The sequence below is a fragment of the Fundulus heteroclitus genome, chromosome 20, assembly GCF_011125445.2.
Source record: "Fundulus heteroclitus isolate FHET01 chromosome 20, MU-UCD_Fhet_4.1, whole genome shotgun sequence".
In the NCBI taxonomy this organism is placed as follows: domain Eukaryota; kingdom Metazoa; phylum Chordata; class Actinopteri; order Cyprinodontiformes; family Fundulidae; genus Fundulus; species Fundulus heteroclitus.
The window spans coordinates 37,194,528-37,213,500 of NC_046380.1; the positions used below are offsets into that span (position 1 = coordinate 37,194,528).

At 38.2% G+C, this 18,973-nt stretch overlaps 1 protein-coding gene across 2 annotated transcripts; it reads left to right on the plus strand.

Moving 5' to 3' along the window:
* Window positions 1-3,719: 3,719 nt before the first annotated feature.
* LOC105934096 (SRSF protein kinase 2) lies at window positions 3,720-18,055 on the plus strand. Of its 2 annotated transcripts, XM_036124704.1 has the most exons (16): window positions 3,720-3,827; window positions 4,114-4,332; window positions 5,414-5,699; window positions 5,780-5,888; window positions 8,774-8,861; window positions 8,991-9,078; window positions 9,235-9,341; window positions 9,421-9,583; window positions 9,720-9,745; window positions 9,854-9,910; window positions 11,987-12,353; window positions 12,533-12,630; window positions 14,184-14,291; window positions 14,399-14,468; window positions 14,543-14,635; window positions 17,524-18,055. In XM_036124704.1, the coding sequence occupies exons 1-16, from the start codon at window positions 3,735-3,737 to the stop codon at window positions 17,706-17,708; spliced, it is 2,157 nt and encodes a 718-aa protein (XP_035980597.1). In that variant the 5' UTR covers window positions 3,720-3,734; the 3' UTR covers window positions 17,709-18,055. The 2 variants fall into 2 exon arrangements, with proteins under 2 accessions (XP_035980597.1, XP_021178013.2); XM_021322338.2 differs by lacking the exon at window positions 3,720-3,827 and having other exon boundaries at window positions 4,220-4,337.
* Window positions 18,056-18,973: the final 918 nt, after the last annotated feature.

Sequence of the window (18,973 nt, forward strand, 5' to 3'; positions counted from 1 at the left end):
TTTTCTGCTGTCTGATCCATTCCAGCTCCACAGATCTCCTCCCAGCTCATTAAAACCTGAAATCAAAGACCAGACTGCTGTGCACTGGGGGTCAGAAAGGTATTTTTCATATTATGTAATCTGTAAATACAAAATAAGTGCTATGAATTTAGCTCTAAAGCAAATGTATTGAAACTACATTATATTTATGAATCTATAACATTTTGTAGCCATCTACTGTAGCTCTCGGTGCAGGAATTGCCGGCGTGTGTTTAAACCATTTTATCCAGCAGTGTGATATGATTTGACTTTTTCTTTTTCTTCCAAATATATAAATGCAGCTGTTTTATCTTCCCCCTGTCTCCTTATAACGTGGCCTGTGAGAATTGACTCAACAGACCTGCTCTTTGCTGTATGTATGAGATTTTACATTTGTTCTAATAAATAAAGTGTCATGTTGAAATCACCTCTTAATGTAGCTGAAGTATTTTCCATCCCAAGACCTTTTGCAGCAGTAGAAGCTTTTTTGAAATTGATCCACACTTTACAAATACCAAATGTTTATTAAATTCTTACGGACTCTTTTAAATCCAGCCTAAAGCTTCCGGTGTAGCAGTTTTATGTGGTATCTTGAATTTATGTTTACTTCAGAGCAAATCTTCCTTCATGGAGTTGTTTTTATATTAATTTGCTAGCTAACACATATACACTGTTACCTGCAAAGTATGTTGACCTCTTCCCATTAAATCATTGTAACAATGGGATTTATTCTTGCCATATCCGGTATATATTTTATTATATACTTATTTATCACATTAATTTGCAAACCTGTCAGCGAAAATAAGTGTACTTTATCTGAAAACCAAATGAATTCTACTTTATTGGTAACACCGTTTCTAGGCCCTGATGGAAGATGCTGTTTTAGGAACCAAGCGGGGTTATTATTCTATTCTATTCTATTCTATTCTATTCTATTCTATTCTATTCTATTCTATTCTATTATTTTAGGAACCAAGTCTAAGTCTAATAACCTGCCGAAATAGAAATTGAGGCACCAGGTTATTTTAATGAAACACTGCCCTCTAGCGGCAATACTATTAATTGAAAAAACAAAACAAACCTTTATTGAAAGGCATGTTTTCTGTTAGGAAGGAAGCAGAAAAGACGCGACTCTTTTCCCGTGCTGCCATCTACTGGTATGTCTATTCACTTTTTAAACTGTTTCCAAAAGAACTGGATTTGTTCATTTGACTCCAGTTGTTTGACAAATCATGTCGCCTGTGATCCTTGAGCAGGCCCAGTTATTCAATGTGTGTGCCTGTCCTAGACACCAAATTAAACTTAATAACTTAAATCATTATGCCTACGATATAGGAAAGAAAAAAATAAATAAAACTACTTGAATATAGGAATCAATAAGTAATGATATAAAGAAAAGAAAAACAAATAAAGACAAGGCCAGATTGAATATATCGAATCAGTTATTTATACTTGTAACCTTCAAATATTATTCACTTCATCATTTTTTGAAAACCAATAATTAACTACATGTTCATAAATCGAACCCACATCATTCCATAACTTCACTCCAACAAGAGAAATACACTTCCTTTTAATCTCTTTTCTAGCTTTCTGTTTAGTTAATTTACAAACATGTCGCAAATCACACGTAGATTCATAAAATGTAAAAAAAAGAAAAGAAAAAAAGAGAAAAGTCTTTGCAAAACTTGCTCTAAACGTTATTTGCAATATTTTTTTTTTAAAAACATATCATACAAATTTATAATAGTGGATTTTACAAACAATGGACTAATATGTTACTAATAGCTAACCTTAATATTTAAGATGTATGGCTTGTTTTGTGAAAGAACTATGTATCATTATTGTTGTTTTATATGCCCCACACTTCCACACAAAAAGATACATATGGAAGGATCAGTGAACAGAAAATTATATATAAACCCTTATAACTGAATATATTTCTATACTCCATTTCAATAGAGGCCCATAGAGCCTTTTACATTTTTCCCAGAACATCCATCCATCCTTTGTCTTCCACTTATTTGAGAATGGAATGGAAACAAAAATGGAAACCATTGGGTGAAATTAAAAATATTTTTTGAGTCATTATTTTAAGGAATATAAATAGGCAGTTTAACCTTTTTCTATGCGCTTGGAGACTTTGTGGGCAACATGTGAAAGCACTCAGAATTACTCATGATATGAAGCATAGCTTGCAGTCCGAGCAGAGAAGAGACCAACTCCACTCTGCTTCCATGTTGCTGATGAATAATGAGCATAAAAAACTGCTGCTAATCCCGCCCTGGATTACAAAGTGGGATTTAAATATCATTTTTAATGTAGTGTTTTTTTTCTTCTCTGAAGCCGTTGCAGTAAAATAATTGCCTGTGTGTTATTTTCACAAAGCCACAAGCACTTATTCACCTTGTCCACTGTGTGTTCCTCTGATAACTGTCTTATGGTTAAATTCATAATATTAAAAAGGTATCAAAATCAATAAATTATTTCACAAAGTTCATTTTCTGTTCTAAACATATTTAAAGTCTCTGTAATCACTTTTAGCTATGTGAATGGTGATATTCCTTATCATTTCCTACAGCCTAGATCACAACCATAGATACATATTAATTTAGAAAGACAGCAATGGAGAGGGTGTGCATGTGCATAGAGCGCTGCTATATACACACACATATATGTACACACACACATATATATATATATGTGTGTGTATAGTAAAAAAGATTAATGTGTGGCTGTGTATTTTGCAAAATACTTCAAAATACATCACATCAGATTATTCTATTGCTGTTAACTCCACTAAGAATAGAACACTGAATCATGAACTAAGATAGCTGTATGTTTAAGATTTGGAAAATCTTAAACATCTTAAACAAACAAACAAAAAAAAAAGCATGGAGATCACTTTAATATTCAACAAGTTATAATTGATTAAATGATGATACCTGTGCCTGCTAAACACATTACAATGAGTGGAGTGGGGCGACCTGTCCAATATGGCGGCCGCACGGCTGGACAGCGCCAAAAGGCGGTCGTGAAGCTGTCACTCATTTATTCTGGACATGTCCTCAGTCTAAAGTATTTTGCCAAAATTTTGGAACTATGTTGACTCAAAAGATATCAATAAGATTTCAATTGTAATGGCATCATGTCCCAAAATGGTAAAATTAATCTGAAGGTTGTTTTTTTTGGATCAATTTACTAATTATTAAAGCCAAATTTCACATACACAAATGCATATTTTTTAAAAGAAAAACAAAATTTTCTGTTTTTTTTAATTGAGTTTAAGCAATATCTGCATACAATTAGACCTTCAACTAATCAAAAAGCAAGAAAGACATTATGGACTCCCAATATGTGATTATGGACGATTTGTTGTCTTAAATTACTTTAATATGGGGCTCCTCGGCACTTATATCACAGTTTATACAATTGTTTTCTTTTTTCTTTTATTTGTTTTCTCCAATGATTTTGTTTTAATTTATGCTCCCCCTTGGGTAACTTTTTGTTTTCTTCTTGTTACTTTTCTGTTGTTATGAACATAGTTATGTGTTATTGTGGTTTACAAATAAAGTTATACACTTTTTTTTATTTTTATTTTTAAAAAAGGCGGTCGTGAGGTGTATGCTCTGTGATCATAACTACAGCAGCAAATATGCAAATAAGGCAACGGCGTCATCTAGCGGCTTTTAGGGCAGCCAATAGCGACTAATTGTATGCAGATACTGGCAAAGGCGTCCACTACCCCGCCACCAAAACAGCACCGTTGTTTCCGACAAGGAAATAAGATACTCAGACTATTTTTACAGGTGAACGAGAGCGAAGCTTTTATTATTAGTCTACACTCTTTCTATTTTTGCACGGTGGATTAAACCGTGAGATATTATTGTGGGATATTAACACTGAGTAGAACGGCGCATGTTTCCGTGTCTGACGTGTTCCTTCGGTCTTCATTGTGGTGTTTGTGCAATAACAGTTTCTCTTTGCAGTTTTTAATAACAGGAAGAGTTGTTACGACCCGTGGAGGCGCGGCTGGCTGCTGCTTCTCGCTGGATTCAAGCGCGTAAACTCATGGCGACGCTCTGCTATTCCTAGACCCGCCTCTCTCAGAGCCAGAGGGAGGAAGGAAGAGGAGAGCAGCCCGGGACGGAGACGCTCCACTCCGCCGCCCTCAGCCGTGTGGTGTCGGCCTCGCTGCGTTTTTCCGCCTTCCACTTATTGCTGATCATTTCCCCCTGGAGCACCGCTGGCACTTCAGAGAGCCCACGGCAACGCGACACCTCTGCTGGAGCTCCTAAAGGAGGAAAGCACTGGGTGAGGTGAGAAATATTAGTGGAACTGTTATTTAAAAAGCAAAACAATGCGTCTTAACATTAAAATGATATAGATGCTCGTTTCTACTACTCATTAAGAAAATAAGCGATTTAAGTCACTTACATCGGGACACACGTTATATAAATTGTAACGGGACGAGAAATAATAATTTAAATAAGCAAAGAACTAAAACAAAAAACTAAACAAACTAAAAAAAACCCCGAATGGAACAGTATTGCCAACTAATTTCAAATAACGTTTGAGAATTTGGAAATTATCTCAATGTCCATTCTCCACTTTGGTTGGAGCTGTAATGTTGTGTTCTCTGGCATTTTTCATTCCTTTGTTATTTACCCTTTGTAACAGTAGTGTTCATACATTTTTGTTTTATTTTGTGAAAACAGTGACACAGTATAACACTAAACAAAACAAAAAAAAAAAAATTACTGGAATTACTAACAGCTCAATCAGTTCTTCCTGATTCAGCTATAGTATCATACAGTATTTAAAATGTGTCTAAGTGCTCCCTTGATCATGGAAGTTTTGGCAAGCCAAACTATGATTAGCAACCTTTGCAACAGTTTGTCAGTTCTACAAAAGCTGAATTAGAGTTGCTGTTAGAAATGGGCTAATGATGCTGTTAGTAATTGGAATCTTCAAATGGGTCTAAATTCAGATAACATGACCTCCCGTTGACGTCAGTATGCCTTGAACCTTCCATTACCCGTGCCAGTTCACACAGAAATGGCAAAAAAAGTGGCCCCAGAAGGTTTTCACAGACCATAGGGTTCACATCTTGAGTTCATGTGAACAACAGTGTGGCTCCCACTGCAGCAGTTACACAAGCTCAAGTAGAGTCCTGTTGCAGCTGGGCTGGTGTCAGGGGCTATTTACGTTGACATGCCATTCATTCAGCTAAAAATAAAAGACACACACTCATTGGCTCTCTTAAAATGCCATTGCATGCAACCCAATGCAGCCAGTAGGTACATGCACAGACTAACTGCCAGAGAAGAGATGTACTTTGAGTTAAATACGTTCAGTTTCTGAATATGTTCGAATGCCTTTTTTTTTGTTTCAGTCTTTCCCTGAGTGCTGCTGTCACACTGGCTTGAGCTCTCCTCAAACTTACCGAGGTCCAGTCAGCATGTCTTCGTCCTACGCAGCCGCCATATCAGCCCTATATACAATCAACCAGCCAATTTATCAGCCTTTTCAAGAAACAAAACGTAAAAGTAGCAGCAGCAAGCGTCCTACACCTAGCAAGAACCCCCCTGGCCCGCCATCTTCGCAGAACCATTCTGCATCGCCTGAGCCTGCTGGATTTTATGAAGAGCAACAGGAGAATCCCTCAGATTACGGCATAGGTAAACAAGACCCCAGCAACAAAACCCAGCACGCTCTGTAACCTCTTCACTTCCGATTTTTTTATGCCCTGCACTTCCAGGTGGTTATTACCCTGTAGAGATCGGAGACATTTTTGTGGACCGCTACCAAGTCCTTAAAAAGTTGGGATGGGGTCACTTCTCCACCGTATGGCTCTGCTGGGACATGGCGTGAGTAAAAGTTTGTAACATTGCATTCAGTCTAATGATACGTAGCCATGCAAAAATATTCACAACATTTAAAGTTTTCAGCAATGTGTCGCATTACAACCACAGATGCATTCTGGTTTATTGGCATTTTAGGTGTCACACCAGCACAAAGTAGCACACCAGTGTGTGAAGTGTAAGGAAGTGATTCCTCTTTGCAAAATAGCCCAACCTTGGTCAGATTGGAAGGAGTCTCTGAACAACACATTATAAATCTTGTCACAGATGCTCTGCTGGATTTAAGTCTGAGCTATGACTGAACCATTGACTGAACTTTGATTAGAACCACTTCACTGTAAGTTCAGTTTTGGTTTCATGTTACCAGAGCTAATTTTTTCCCCATGTTTGCTGTGTCGGCCAATTGGGGACTAGAAACAAGAACTCTAAAAGCTTTATGCAGTTGCTTTTTTTTCGTAGCAACTCCGCCATAAAGGCCAGATTTGTCTGGGCACAACAAATAATTGTCCTGTCTGGATTTAAAGATGCTTTGTTGTCATTGCATGTATGACATACAGTGTTATTTCAGTCTGTCTCTTTAAGAGAACACCAAGACGTTCACATTTAAAATCCTGTTTTCTTTCTCAATTTCTCATCTCACCTCATACACATATACACACCCCATTAAAAACTCCAATAATATACAATAGGAACAGATAATAACAAGTGAAGAAGAATAGAAACAGATTTGAAAATAGGTCAAAACAGGTAAACAACTATGACCAATATCTAAAATTATTTGTCAATTATGACAATTCAATACTCAGTTTGTAGAGATGCTTGTTTTATAATTTTAGGAGGGTGGGTAGAAGGGAGAAAGAATTCAGTTCAGTAATGGCTGTTGGATAACAATATCCCAATGTTGCAGGCCTTATTGGGGCATAGAGAAAGACCAGTGATATCCTGAGCAGTTTCAATCACCCTCTGGAGAGCTGCTCTGTCAGCTACTGAGCAGTTCCCAAACCAGACAGCAATGTTATGTTAAGACACCTTCTACGGCTGCTCGGCAGAATAGCTCTATCAGGAAGTCTGGTCTCTGATGACATTTTTAAAAACAGTGTCTTCGTTCACATACCATTTAAGCTCTTTGCTGATGTTCATCCCCAGGAATTTAGTCAGGCAATCTCTCCACCTCCTGTCCTCCTATTTTTGGTCTGAGTTCCTCTCTGTGACATCTGGAATCAATAATGATTTTCTTTGTTTTTCTAATGTTAAGAAAGAGATTGTTCAATTTGTTTTAAAAATACCTTAATAATCCCCCCAAAAAAGTAACATCAGTTATACAGTGTTTTTTGTAACTCTACTATTATGCAGGGTTCTTCAAAGAGTGGATAGCTGTGGGCAGGAATGATCGCCTGTAGAGGTCTGGCTTACCGCGGACCTGAAGAAGCCTCTGACTGAAGACGCTGTGTTGTTGTAAAACAGTTGATGAAGAGATACTCAGGGTTGTCTTCATTTTATAAAGAATCATGCTTTGGGCAACCATCTCCAGAGGCTCTAGAAGAGTCACCAGAACAAAGCCAGCCTTCATTATTAGCTTGTTGAACTTTATTAAGTCACTGGCTTTGATGCTGCTCCCCCAGCAGATGATGGCAGAAGAGATCACCTCCCTCTGCACCAGACTTACTGAAAATATATAGCATCTTACAGAAAATATAGTGGTAAAACATGATGCCATGTGTTACCACTGATGCCATGGTAATACATGGCATCAGTGGTAAGGGTCTATAGCCCTTAGGAAGTTGGTATGCACTCAATTTAGTGTGTTCTCCCCTCAAGTCACTCCTTAAGCACAAAGTTAGGGAGTGTTTTAATTTAGTTCACATGATTGAAGTCACCAGCCAAAACAAGTTCCATCTTGATGAGAGTTATGTTGTCTTACAATAACTCTTTGTAAAAGGTTCAATCTAACTTTTAGCATTTTTGTCTGGAACTATGTAAAAAAAACACTGTAAATCCTCTGCATTTAACAACAATCAGCGTTGAGTCTGCTGAGGAATGTCTAACAATAACACTTGTGTCTGTGGTCCAGTAGTCACTTGTAAATACAGGCTGGAGAGTGATGATTTGTTAGGATTCTTCCTTAGCCAAATTATCTCAACAGCACTCCATAGTGACCCCAATACTACGCTGATCTCTGCTGGGATCACACTTTCGCACTGGAAAGTACACATAACCTTGCTAGTCCTGAGTTGTAGATCTCCTCCAGAGATACAAAGTATTGCTCTCCTTTGTTTGGCCTGTCGGGTTTGTCAGGCTGTGCTATAGCTCTCCCTCCACAGCCCCTCCCCCACAGCGGAGCCCACCAAGCTGCTCCAATGTTTACCTGTCTTGGTTTTCTGAGCAGGTGCCACTCCAGAAATTGAAGAAGAAAGTGAGCAGAGCAGACACAACCAATCAGAACCAGACATTCCTCCTGGTTCTGATTGGTTGTTCCTGACCGGGAGCGGGTTTATTTCTGTAAATGGCAGGAGGAGCCAGAGGAGCTATATATATATATATTTTTTACCACAGATGACCTGTCTGATATTTTACTGTCAGGACATAGTGAGAGTTTTAACAAATATGTAAAAAATACATTTATACAAAAACTTCCTACTGCAGCTTTAATCTGAGTAAAGAGGGCTGAATATACATGCTTGGCACACTTTTCTTTCAGGCATGATTTTTCTCACTGTTGACCATTATGTGCTCCTTTGTGTGTTGGTCGATGACATTGGAATCCCAATATAATGCACTGCAATATGTGGATGTAATATGACAAATTGAGGAAAAGTTTAGGGGGTGTGAATAGTATTGCAGGGTCTGTAAATAATGGGGATAGTGACTTAAGTCATTTTTTTTGTCTGCAGAACGAAGCGCTTTGTGGCTCTGAAGGTGGTGAAGAGTGCTGAAATTTTTACAGAGACGGCACTGGACGAGATCAAGCTGCTTAAATGTGTCAGTCTGATGAGAGATTTTTCCCTTTTCCAGATGTCTCACAGCTGTCTTTTGTTTTTGGATTTTTCTAAAAACCAAAAATTACATTACTAAGTAAACGTCTTTTTTGTTTTTGGTACTTGTTCTCAGATAAGGGACAGCGACCCTAAAGATCCTAAGCGGGAGAAAATTGTGCAGCTCATTGATGACTTTAGAATCTGCGCTACGACTGGAGAGCGTATCTTTTACGGCGACGACTTCTCTCAACAACATTGTTCCTAAATTATTCTGTGCTGAGGTGCGGCTGAACTCAGGTCATTTTTTTCCACTTTTCTGCTGTCATTGCGAGCAGCCCTGCCTTCTCTGAGATAAAAGTTCTTTAGCTGCTCGCCAGATGTGTGCATGGTTCTGGAGGTTCTAGGCCACCAGCTGCTCAGGTGGATCGTCAAATCCAACTACACAGGACTCCCCCTGCCTTGTGTTAAAAGCATCCTCAAACAGGTGAGCCACAACCTGTCCTTCCAGTCTGCGTAATCATCATCATCCCATGCTTCACCTCTGACTGAGGTCTCATTTGCAGGTTTTGCAGGGTTTAGATTACTTGCACGCTAAATGCAAAGTAATCCATACCGACATCAAGCCAGAAAACATCCTCCTGAGAGTGGATGAGGTTTATATTAGGAAGCTTGCAGCCAAGACAAAGCTGTGGGAGTTGCCCGTTTCGTCGCCGCTAAGCAGCTCAGGTTGGTGAAACTCTGTCAGGACTTGCTTGGTCTCAATATCTTTCATATATTTTCCGAATCTGTGTGTATTTGGTGTGGGGCGTAATTATTCCTCGGATGTATTCTCCTTTTTCTTTTCTCTCTCTTTTTTTGCCAGTTAACAAAGACCCAGGAAAAAAACAGGTGTGCAGTTTAAAAATGAACTTAAATAGCAACATCTCAGTCGTTTTGTTACTGCATTCATGTACAACGTTGTTCTGACCCTTAGCTTTCCTGCTATTATTTCCTAAGAGTGGGTTCAACTTCTTTGGGAAGCTGACAGGAGTTCTGCACACCCTTGGCGAATTGGTAAGATGGACGCTTCTAAAGTCGCGCATGTCAGGTGCCTCTTGACAACACCTTTGAGATGAAGCACTGCATGATATGCCGAGGTGGATCGTTCCTTAATAACAAACTACACTGTTCATATTACAAGTGAAGTTTGAGATGCATGTGTCATGTAGGATTATCTGTTTGTGAATGAAAAATTCATGTTTACATGCAATATAGTTTAACAATAACAAAAAAAAAACACTGGCTGCATGTATTTTTTCCTCTGTTTAAAGGCTTGTACAAATCCTTAAAAATCATATTTCTGTAGCACAATACTGACAAATTCAGAAAAGTCAACCCTATTTAATGGATTATTTCTTTAGGCATTAGCGACTAGGCTTGATGAGAATGAATATTTATCTTGCCCCCACACACAGTGAGCAGGATAGCAAGGGAGGTGAAAATCCAAAAAGCTGTAGCAAAGGCTGCCATCTTGGTGTCACCAAGTCCCAAAAATAGCTGGTAGACATCACCTATGTGTCATCTGGATGTCCGGTAGTGATGCCAGAAAAAAAAGCCCTTTTTGTCCTACCATCACCGACTTAAACATGACGAGTTTACCAAACTTTACTGGGACTTTAACTGCAGCTGGCAGATGAGTAGCTTTTCTGCAACAGCTACTCAGGGGGAATTTAGTGTGAAACAAAAGCTGATGTTTCGATGACTCCCCCACTGCTCCAATGAAAATTACTAATCATTTCCTCATGGCAGCTGATTCCCATAAACTCGCTGTTTTCGTCTTCCTTGATCCAAGAGTGACCCTAAAAACAATTTCCTACACCAACTTTCTTAATCGGTTATCACAAATATCCCCGTTGACTGGTTTCACTCACATGTCTCTGGCTGCACTCAGGTCACTCAACTCTAGTCTTTCAGATCTGACTATATGGGTACACCTGATAAAAGCTGCACCCATGTCCACTTTTAACTAATTATTGACTTTATTTTATTTTTATGGAGCAATAGTGGTGATTTTACCTCTTAAAAACCTTTTTGAATATGTTGGAGAACCATGAGAACCTTTTTAGAGTGCATAGCATCATGGAGCTTTTAAAAATAAAAACCCGGTGGGTTCCCATTGTGAACCGAAAATGGCTCATCGTTTTGTCTTTCAACAAGATAATGGCAGCCAAACATGCAGCCCAAACAGAGTAGGTTCATCTGAGTCTAAATCATTCTTCTTACATGGCCTTGACGATTCACATGCCTAATTCTTACAAAAAAACCAATGTGGTGAGCTGAACAAAGCAGGTAGCATGAGGCACACTGAACGTAGATCCATGAGAGAAAAACTCAGCTAAACTTTCAGATGGTACAGATGGCTGCTGGTTATTTAACCTATTTAAAAACATTGTTGAGTATATCGTCTACATAGGTTTAGCTGTCAAGGTATATCTTGCGTTTCAAATACTTCCCCAATGAGTTATTATGTAACATTAATTTTGCTGGACTGTTTTGCTGACTTCACACAGAGATGAAGCCAGTTTGCTAAACAATTCCTTATTTGCCATAAAGCAATGTCAACATAGGCTGTTTCTTTAATAGGCAAATATATGGTAGGCAAATAGCAGAAATCCTATAATAAACTGTATAGTTTGGACAATAAAATAATTTGAAGTTGTTATTCTCTGTCCAAAGGAGAAGTGTTGAGAAAAGGCAGTTGGATCAGAGCCTTAAATGTTTGTCTCTGCTTTATGTCAGAGAAGACAAGGTCAAGTTTTGATGTTCCTCCAGCAGCTGGTGCTGTGGTTTCACCGTACCTTGTTGTTAGCAACCCTCTATTCAACAGAATACTGGATAATGTCAAAACAAAGACTGTCAAACAGAGTCTCCTAGCCTGGATACGTTTGTCTCTCACCGTGTCCTGTAAAGGAAATATGGAATCAGTCCAGTTAGGATCATTTAAACACGGCACATGTTTGCTTGAATTTGAATGATTTGCTGCTCTCCTAAAACAGACATGAAGCTGATAGTTCACTGACCTTCATTTAATTGTTTTCAACAGTTAATGCTCATATCTGATTATGTCTGACTACTAACTGTCCCTCCCAGTCCAGCAAGGTTTCCAGGAGTCCATTAACGCGGCTATCAGCGAAGGACAAACGCTGCCGAGGACAGAAGAATCCGTCTGACCTGAAATCAGACAAACCTCATGTGACCTTCTCTGAAGGTGCTGCTGCTGCTGCTGCCCCAAGCACACATCAGTCCACTTGTAATTCAAAGCTCAGAGGTCCTGACCTTAAGATAAGGAGACAGACTTTGCTGTTTGAAGATGGATTGGACAGCACCCCACGCAGCCACAGAGGCTCAATGGGCTCTTGCCCAAACATTAGCCTCGATGCTCCTGTTTCTGCCTCCAGATCCGAGTTTTTCCACCAGACCGTGTGCTCCGAGCCTGCTCCAGCTTCCCCGGCTAGAGGTCAGTCTCACGACTTCTCATGACCTTCCAATTGTTTTCTGTGGAAAAATGCAGTCAAAAGAAATCTCCACTTGGTTGACGTGCTTTTAATGACCAACTCTAACTAGGTCATTGTATTACTAAAGCTTTGTCCAAGTTCTTAAAGTACCTTTAAATGTTTTTTTTCCCCTATATTTTAGCAATCAGCAACCCAGATGTGCCTGTAGACCTGTTGAAGCCTCAGAATGCTGACAAAATTGTTGTCAAGATTGCAGACCTGGGCAATGCCTGCTGGGTGGTGAGTGATTAATCAACAGACAAAATAAAACCATGTAGTTAAGTTATTTTATGTAACTAGTGGTCATCAGGCAACAGCCATGTAGTTAATGCAGTTTTTCATTATTAATTAGAACATAAACATCACACTTCACAAATCAACGTGCTGCACTTTTTTAATGACTGAAAAAAATATTCATAGGGTATTTTGATGGCCCTTGTGATTTGTAATTGTATTATTTATTGTGTAGCTTATTGCTGATACTCACAGATTTGCTTGGCAAAACCTAGAACTTGCATATACTAGGAATCTGGATCTGCTCAGTATTGAGATTATCTGCAAAACACAATCCAGTGTATTCTATATGTCTTATTTTATATTCTAGCAATACTGGGTTGGAAGTTGAATGTGCATATCTGTCGTTCTTATAAACGACGGATATAGTTACTTGGTCAGTTCACCCCTACCAAAATCACTCCAAACCCTGAAATTGAACATTATATTTAAGCATTGCTGTCTTTGTTGTTCTCTCTTTGTTAGTCACTGAGAAATCTCAGAAACATGAATACCCTTTTACATTTTTTATTAACCCTTTTTATTATTATCGTTTTGTCTTACTTTTTAATAGAACAGCCCAAACAGGGACTGGGTGTGCAAATTAACTGGTAGCTAGACGCCCTGGATACAGGGTAACATCTATTTTGTCACATGGACTGTGTGCCTTCTCTGACCAAATAAATTGGAGGGAATGATTTTAAAACATAAATGTTATGTTATGTTATGCACCATCGTGGTGAAGACTGTGGACTTAGGGTAAGCCACAAAAGCTCAATGTTAATGCAGCTGGCTGTCCTAAGAGTGCTGACATAAGCATCTTGGTGATTTTAGGGAAGATTCACAAAATGCAGACTTCATGTGGATTCAGTGCTTCAAAAGCAACCACACACAGACATGAGCCAAAGACAACAGCTAAAGCTTCTTTCCTGGGTTACGGAAAGGGAAAAGTAGAGAGGTGGAGATTGCAAGCTGCTTGAGTCCCAATTTAAAGTTTCCACAGGTGGTTGATGACTGCTGGAGGCTGCTGTCAGCCGTTTATTTATTTATTTGTTTGCTGTTGTTGTTGTTGTTCTGTGGCACTAGTTTTTGATTTTTAAAATTGAAAATGAGTGTAAATAATTTATATTGAAGTTCTACTTTTTAAATTGAATACCTTTACTAATGTTTTGTGATATTCTTACTTACCAACATGCACCGGTATTGTTAGACATGGTTCATGGAAGGAAGGAGCCTTGTGGATTTTAGACCATAAACTATTACGAAAATCTGATCCTTTAAGAAGTTACTGACAGACTTATTTACTTACTTAAGGTTTAAAACCTGATGACTGTAGAAAATCAGACATTCTAATGAGATTTAAAAAAAAATATCATGAAATCTAGAAACATTTAAAAGGAAAAAAAATCAAATCCTAGTTCTAAGTTGAGTCCTTGGTAGAACAATCCATCCCGTTATTTTTAAGGAGGCAGATGTACAGTACAGATAGGGGATCATATCTATAGTTCTCTTTTTATCAGAACAAGCACTTCACTGAAGACATTCAGACTTGCCAGTACCGCTCTATAGAGGTTCTGATTGGTGCCGACTATGACACTGCCGCTGACATCTGGAGTACTGCCTGCATGGTGAGCTGCTTCGTCTCTGTTTTGAAATAATCTTTGGATAATTTTTTACCCCTCTTTACTAATTTTACACCTCTCTTTATTATATTGTCTTCTTGTGTATCCCGAAGGCCTTTGAGCTGGCTACGGGAGACTACTTGTTTGACCCCCAATCAGGAGCTTCATACTCCCGGGAGGAAGGTGTGTGTTCAACTAGATTGCCACCGCTGTACGTAAATGGAAATAAATAATAAACACTGTTTCCATGTCCTTAGATCACATTGCTCACATCATTGAGCTGCTTGGACCTCTTCCATCCCAGTTTGCTCTTTCTGGGAGAAAATCCAAACAATACTTCAACAGAAAAGGTAAAGTTATGTCTAGAAAATAAACAAAATATAAAAACTCCTTGGAAGAGGTGCACCAATCAAAACTCTGTGACTGATTCCCGATCTCCATCTTTTGTACATCTTTGGCCTGCTACTGCAGATTTTGGCTCTGTTCAGATTTTCTTTTATAATATTAGAAGGTACAGGAACATTATTCAAAATATTTAATTCCATCCTTCCAGCCAGGAGCCGGTCATTAATTATTTATAGCAATTTAGCTATCAAGAAAAGTTGATATCCTGTTTCATGTGTGGGACAGAAACAAGGATTTTAAGGCCCTAAAATAAAACTTTCACTTTTTAAGTGTTTTTTTGCCTTCTATATTGGCAATTAGCAGTGCTAGCATGGCTAGAATATTGTAGCGTTAAGAAAATGCAGTAAAACATACCTTGCTAAGAGTATGTGAATGCTCGGCTGAGACCTTGACTATTTATTACTTACTATCTGTTATTGTAGAAACTCCCTGATCTAAAGGTAAAAAAAAGCTAAGAGCATAATAATTCTCCACTGGTCTTTAAAAGACAACGTCTTCTGAACGTATGTCCCAAACCTATCCTTCTTGGTATGTCTGATGACATGACACGTCAACTTCCAATACGATGACAGACACGTTAAGAGACACACAGAACCAGGAAACTGTGCTCAGTCAGCTTAGCCAAATCTGGAAGAGCTTGGTTAAAAATACATTGAATTGTTTTTATTCACCATAGTGTTCTTTAATCTTCAAAACTTTAATCTATATTCTTCCACTGTTTGTAATTCTGATCTGAGTTCAAAGGAGACAAACAGTCAAACTTCCTACAGCCTTTGAGTCTCATAGCCCCAGACAGAACCCAGAGCAGAAGCCGAGCTGGTTCTGAAAAAGTAGAGAGCCTCAAACCCAACTGGGGGTACTGTTGTCCTGTCTTTTGATTAGACTGTTTTGGCACCAGGACCTGTAGGTATTTAGAACCCAAAGTGGTGACAAAACCTTGAGATTACTTTTCTGAGGGAGAATCTTAAATCTTTAATCAAGTGAAGTAATCTTAGCATTCATTCTCAATGCGCCTCTAAATATTCTTCCCTTAGGTAGTTATATTGCATTTTTCTTTTTTTATATCTCCTTCCATTACTGCGGTAATAATTTAAATATGTTAGTGTGATTAATAATAGGTTAAGTATTGCGTGATGGTAGGCTCTGGTTGGAGAATAGGAATTGCGTATAAAGACAACCCGTTTTCTGATCTGATTGTAATAAAGCTGATTGTCCCTGAGCAGCTCCTCAGAAAAATTTTATTTGTTGTCATGGCCCCTTTAAAGATTTGAGACTGATTAAAATAGTGTAAGAAATTTAATGAGACAGATACAAGTTTGAATATGAAAATATAATTAAGTGGTCAATCCATGAATATAATATAAATATCAGAGTCAGCTTTATTTGCCAGGTATGTGTAGACATATGAAGAATTTGAATCTGGATGGTACAATGTTGACAATGTGTTTACCATACTTATACAATAAGACAGTAATGTACGCATGGTCTTCAGTATAGAAAACATATAAACTAAGGGGAGAGGTTGAGACAATAATGCAATGGTGCAATGAGCAGAGTTCAAAGGATGCAGGAGTGAATTGTTATTACCTTATTGTTGTTATTATTAAGCACATTTTGGAGGTGGAAGTGATGTACAGGTGCACATACATATACAAACATACATGTACACAGTGTGATGAGTGCAGAGAATGACACTTATGGTGTTGTGTACATAATGTAGGTGTATTTGATGTACAGTATGACAGTACATCAAATACAATAATTAGAGCTGCGTGATATGGCTTAAAAACAAAATCTCTGATTTTATTTGACCAAATCCAATTAATCAATTTATGTTTCCCCCTTGTCTCCCTTTTGTTTCATGAAAACAAAATACTGAAATTGTTTTTAATAATTTATTTTCATTTCAATCATCTCATCTAACAATTGACCTGTATTCAAAATGCAACTAATTATAAGCTTTGAAACATGCTCATAAAACCAAATGGTTAAACAATGAAAATATAACACAAAATGTTTGCCGCTAATGGTATTGCACATCTAAGAACAGGCCTCACTTTACTTTTATAGCTTCAAAATTAGCTTAAAAGAATAAGTAAATGAGTAAATGAATAAATGAAAGGGCTCCGTCTTAGGTTAAAACCGTTTCCTCTTCAGATTATTTTGACAAACGAAGCTGCCTTCATTTCTAAATCCAACATGGTCCCTAACAGCCACAGGAGAATAAAACAGCCACCTTGCTTTCCTCTGTTCAACCTTCCTGTTATCTGCTGAAAGTAGCGTTCATGGACATAGAGATTTCTTGTGATGTAAATATAGTTTCTATGTAAAAATAGCTTCTTACTACTCAGTGTCTGGGCTTTAGTTTAAAGTTTATTACTGATGCTGAAAATAGGAAACTCCTTTTCAGATTGCACACTGAAGAGCGTTGCCAACACAGCCTGATGCTGCTTATCTGTGCTGCGTTTGTTAAAAGGAAACAGATTCAACGTTGGAGTTTCTGACCGGCCAGTCATCGGTCAGAGCAGGGCAAGCTGTCCCCAGCTAATTTATTGGTGTATCTCTGTTCCTGTAATGCTTTTTATTATGGTTTACGCGACGTTCTAAAAGTCCCGTTCACACACTGATTCATAAAGTGAATCAAATGTATTTATTCTGGTTATTTAATCTGTTTCTTGCATTTGAGGTAATCCCACCTTGCAGAATATTAATACTCTGCAAGGTGATTATGTGCGTAAGAATAATCACCCTGGGGACCAGTGGGCCATGACATAAATAATAAAAAGACAAGATGGTGTAAACAGCTGGAATCGTTTTTTTCCCCTCATTTTAGGACAACTGCGGCACATCTCAAAGCTGAAACCATGGAGCTTGTTGGAGATCCTGCTGGATAAGTACGAGTGGCCACGAGAGGAAGCTCTCCCGTTCACTTCCTTTCTCCTCACCATGTTGGAGGTGCAGCCACAGAGAAGAGCCACAGCCGGCCAGTGTTTGAGACACCCCTGGATTGCCTCCTAGAGGCAGCAGCTTCATGCCTTTCAGAGCACAGCAGACAATTAATGTTAAATGGGTCTCAGCCTGTTGGTGGAGTAGCTCGATGCTGGCATCTGTTAAAAAAACAAACAAACACTCGCTTAAGTTGGACTTTTTTTCTTAGTGGTTGTTTGATACTTTAATATTTTTATGTTATATTCTGTCAATGCAATGACCAAAGAGAAGAGGGAATGTTTGTCTTATGGAAATGTCTGACTGGGTCTCTACACAGTCAGGATAAGTTGAGAAAAATGTATGTTTTTCCAGATTTTATTGCCAATCCCATGTTCCTTCCTTCCTTCCTTCCTTCCTTCCTTCCTTCCTTCCTTCCTTCCTTCCTTCCTTCCTTCCTTCCTTCCTTCCTTCCTTCCTTCCTTCCTTCCTTCCTTCCTTCCATGTAATGTCTAAAAATTATAGATATTTTTTACAATAAAATGTGTAACTCTGGTCTGGTTATCGTGTTGGATTTTTATTAAACTGCTATTAGGTGGATTTTAATTTTCGTTCCATAGCAAATCATCATGAATTCTCCCTAAAGAGCTTGCCCAGTAATAACAGAGGTAAACCGATCTAAAATAAAGATTAGTTTACTCAAACTATTCAAAAATCTTTTAAGGGATTACTTCATGTTTTCACAGGGGGTGGGGGAAATTAGTATGTTGGAACTTAACCAGAGGACAGCCTGTTACAGGAACTTCATTCTGGAGAAAATATTCAAACATCCAAGTGGAAACAGCTTATCTCCATTGAAAAGATTTGCTCAGTAGTCTAAAAATAAGGACAAAGGTGTTGACAGTTGAGCAAAACGCATTTCTCTCCTTGCTTGTATTTGGGACCGGTTGTGATATGGGGATAATAGTATGGGGCAATATTGTTGCAATATTATTTGCAAATGTGTGTGGAGAGTTGTGTGTCTGTATCTCGATTTGTGTGTGCAGTGGGATTTGAAAATGTGTAAATAAATCTGTAAATGTGTGAGGAGATTTGTGTGTCTGTACAACAATCTGCAAATGTATGAGGTAGGATCACTGTCAAAATAAACTTGTACATAAAAGGACAGTTGTGCATGACAAACATTTGTAAACTCATAATAATTAAAATCTCATGCAAAAGATACAACATACAACTTCAATAACTAATATATACAAATTTCAAGTTTAAATTTGGGCTTTATTCTTCATGAGCACAAACAGCAGCGGCTGCTTGAGAATACGGATTTTTTCTTTGAGAATACGAATTCACAACAGTGG